A 3,991-nucleotide genomic window follows, 5' to 3' on the forward strand; every position below is an offset into this window, starting at 1 on the left:
TATATCAAATAGGACTTCTGGAATCATAGACACGTATCAAGACATAATGAAATAACTTCTGGAAATCAAGAACATTAGCAATCCTAGTGTCTCTAAGAATAGGAGCTTCTTTGGAGTTTATACATTCATCGTTTGTTTGTCTCACATAGATCATGCCAAAAAGAAGGAAGGGATAGTTTTACATACCTTCAACGCTTATCCATGGTACAATATGTATATGCTGCCCGAAGTGTCTCAACCTATATTAAGACGTTAAGAACTATGGTTAAGCTACGGGAAGGTTCAAAATGTATTCCGACGTTAGTAGCTCATTTCTAGAAAATTAGGCGGCATTTCCCCTATATTCAAGCCGACTATAAAACAACCAAGTCAACATCAATAACCACACGTTCAAGTACTATATCAAGTCTAGCTAAGACAAGATTCAAGGATACTCCGAACAGCCCGCATAACATTCCAATCAGCCCACACATTACAACATTCAATAATAGTTAACCTAACGACTACGACATATTCAAGTTATTCTTAATAATCTATAGTCATAACATTTCATCGAAACAACCTTATAACAGTCTAACCATTACAACAACACAATACATAATCTTAACTATACTTAATCTTCCAATTCAACAAGAATAACAACACGCCCCAAAACAGCCTCTAATCACGACATAACAATGCCCGATAATCTCACGAACATTTAAGAATACGCCAAATAGACCACATACGCTTCGTATACGATATCTCATACACTCCTTTCATCCAAATTTGTTAATCATATCAACAAATACACGACAACAACATCAATTATTCATACGCAAGAAAACTACCTTAATATCACAATAAGTCCTTAAAACAGCCCACAAAACAAATACAACTTCAACTTTAAATATTAAATTCCTTCACTTTAATCATATAATCCATGACAATAATAACGACAACACTAATCAAGATTAATTCACCATTATTAAGTTGAACCAGCCCCATCACGGTCCGAACAACACCTCAACATCAACATACACAATTCCTTGTATCCAATTTACATCTACCAAATTATACAAAGTCCAAACCACCTCTAAAACATGTAGGAGAGAATTAAATCTTACCTTAATAAGCTTGGCTCCTTAACGTTGCTGAAATTTGCGGATTAAAATTGCAAGTGTTCTTGCTGCCCCAATAACCAAACTCACGTTGCTAATCACTCTCAAATGGTTGGAACACCTTAGAAAGTTAATTTTTTTATCAAGAACATAAGCTTAACTCATGGACAGCCATGGCCGTGAGCTGCCATGGCTGAACCTCTCTCTCTCAAGTTCACAATGTTGAAGATGAATTATGAGTGAATGACTATTCAATTAGTCATCAACTAATGCTTTATATGCTGCCTATGAAGTGGACACATGTCCCACTATGGCATGGACCAATCAGATTTGGCCATGCTATAGTGGGGTCCATTTTAGGCACTAATGACTTGATTAATATTAATTAATCACTAATCCCCACTTAATAATCTAATCATGGTTAATTAATCCCTAATCTCCACTAATATTTCTATACTAATTAAAATTTATAAGCAATTCGTGCACTAATTAAAATCGGGGTTTAAAAGTCTCTATCTCATATCCCAAAATAATCTTGTACTTAAATTTATGTCGATTTGCTTACGAATAATCCAATGTACAAAAATATGGGATATAACACAGGTCACCGCTATAGCGGTACCGCTACCGCTGTCTGGTGCCGCTATAGTGGGACACTAGACGCCAGAAACTTCTCAAGTTTCATCTACTTAACCTGAAGTTGGAATGAAGGCCATGAGACAAGTGTTCGAATATCAATGAAGACAAAACTGCTAAGATTCCCCATTTATTCAAGTGTTGGTGGACAAAATACCTAGTACATGTATGGTGGGAAGATCTAGGTGTCCGATAGAATAGTTGAGGTGCACGCAAGCTGGATTGGACACCACGGTTAACAAAAAAGAAAAAGTAAGTAATGTTAAAGTTAGATTTACTGGGAAAGCATTGCATCAAATTTTAAATTTTAATAATTTAATTAAATGTCTTGAAAGTTGTATAGAAATTGAATCGTCTCAAGCATTTTGGAATGTCCCAAACGAAAAAGGTGTCATATAATTGGGATGAGAAGAGAGTATTTGTGATTCTTTTTATACTGGAAGTCTAGAATTAGTTGCTTTTTTATGTTTGAAGATTCAATTCAGCATCTTTTTTCATCTCAGGATGTATTGGCAAAACTAACGGCGTTCTCTCAAAGTATCTCTCAAGCCGTCTGCATTTTGTCAGCAAATGGATCCATATCTAACGTGACACTTCAGCAAGCAGCAATATCAGGTGGAACTGTAACATATGAGGTTCGTATTACCGTGTGAAGCTTAAGCTAATTATCTGCTTATATGTTAGGAGTTAACATTATCTTCCTGATGACAAAAAAAAAAAAAAAAGGGATTAACAGTATCTTATTAATACACGTCAAGCAATGGACATCATTTTGATATATTAAGCCATAAATGAACTTGCCACACAAATTTCATAAGTCTATTAACCATTGAGCCGTGTTATGTCCTTTTAGTGTGATCTGCATCATTTAGTGAAGTATTAGACACATTGCTGCAGACCTCGACAGGAAACAATTCATTTTGCTGTATCCTTCCCATGGCTCTGAAGATGTATTTTTTCCTTCTTAAAGCGTTTTTACTTGCTACTTCCTCAGGGACAGTTTGAGATCCTGTCTCTGTCTGGTTACTTTCTCTCAGAATCTGGTGGTGAGCACAGCAGGACAGGTGGTTTGAGTGTGTTACTGGCTGGACCAGATGGCCATGTTCTAGGTGGTGGTGTGGCAGGAGTTCTTACTGCGGCTTCCGCTGTACAGGTGTTACATGACTTTATTTTCAATTCTGAAAATTATGTTGTAAATTTCTGGTACTAATTCCTAGCTTTCTCCCACGTTCTGTTTGTGATAGTCTCTTATTTCCCTTGGTATTCAGAATTGTCAAAAGAAAAATTCCATCTTATTATGAAGAAATTTTATTGTTGCAGGTTATTGTTGGTTGTTTTGGCATACAAGGTCAAAAACAGTTAAAATTGGATAATTCTGATGCTTTTGGTGTGCCATCTGCCCTGGTCTTTGGAGCGTCAACGGCTAAAAGTCCATCGTCACTCGGAACTGTAAGCGAGTCCAGTGGTGAGCCTGTGAGCCCTCATAATCAGCTTGCTGAAGCTTCAAATAATAGTCCTCCTGTAGTCGCTAATAACTTGCCCTGGAGGTAACTTCATAATAGGGGAGTGACGTACCTCATTTCAATGATCCTGTTGAGAACTTCTGTCGATAATCCCTTGATTCTTAGGAAGCCAACCATTGTGTTGGGTTAGATTTTCTTTCTAATTAGATAAGCATCGTTGTCTAAACATTTTTGGATATTTTTAACGCATCTCATTATATTGCCGTCATTTTATATGCATATGGTTATGGGTACAATATTATGTGAAAAGAAGGTTAGACTCCAAGTTTGTTCGAGAATGGTACTCGATGTCTCCCTCTTCCTCCTTCACAGGGAAAAAGGATTTTATTTCTTGGTTTTTGGATTTTATGAATATTTGGTATTTTTTTCTTTCCAAATCTAAGGAGAAATGTTACGGCAAGTGCAGGGGTTAGAGTTTATGATTTGTCAAGTACTATATCTCGATGGGGTGGCCGGGGAATCCAAAAGTGATTTTATGCCTCAATTCTTACATCTCCAACAACTGATGGGACCTTATATCTCCGACAACGTGTGGAGCGACAACTAGTTTTGGATGAGTTATATAAAGCTCCTTACTAGTCCAAAAATTGACGATCTGTGAGTAGGAGAATCTGGAACTAAAAGTGTTTTTTCCTTGGAATTTACTAGGAATTCTTAATATAGAACCTTATCAAATTTTATAACATTAGGGTAATACGTCGAGAACCGTAAGATTTATATTTTTAGCAACTA

General features: G+C 36.5%; 1 protein-coding gene across 1 annotated transcript in view; it reads left to right on the forward strand.

Annotated features, from left to right (window-relative positions):
- Positions 1-3,662, forward strand: part of LOC132047962 (AT-hook motif nuclear-localized protein 10-like) — a 13,753-nt gene extending 10,091 nt beyond the window's left edge. The window contains exons 3-5 of the mRNA XM_059438918.1: positions 2,240-2,371; positions 2,731-2,889; positions 3,057-3,662. Coding sequence (XP_059294901.1) covers positions 2,240-2,371; positions 2,731-2,889; positions 3,057-3,287 — 522 coding nt within the window. The 3' untranslated portion in view covers positions 3,288-3,662. The remainder of the gene's footprint in view (positions 1-2,239; positions 2,372-2,730; positions 2,890-3,056) is intronic.
- The last annotated feature ends 329 nt before the right edge of the window (positions 3,663-3,991 follow it).

Source organism: Lycium ferocissimum, chromosome 2 (genome assembly GCF_029784015.1).
Source record: "Lycium ferocissimum isolate CSIRO_LF1 chromosome 2, AGI_CSIRO_Lferr_CH_V1, whole genome shotgun sequence".
Classification (NCBI taxonomy): domain Eukaryota; kingdom Viridiplantae; phylum Streptophyta; class Magnoliopsida; order Solanales; family Solanaceae; genus Lycium; species Lycium ferocissimum.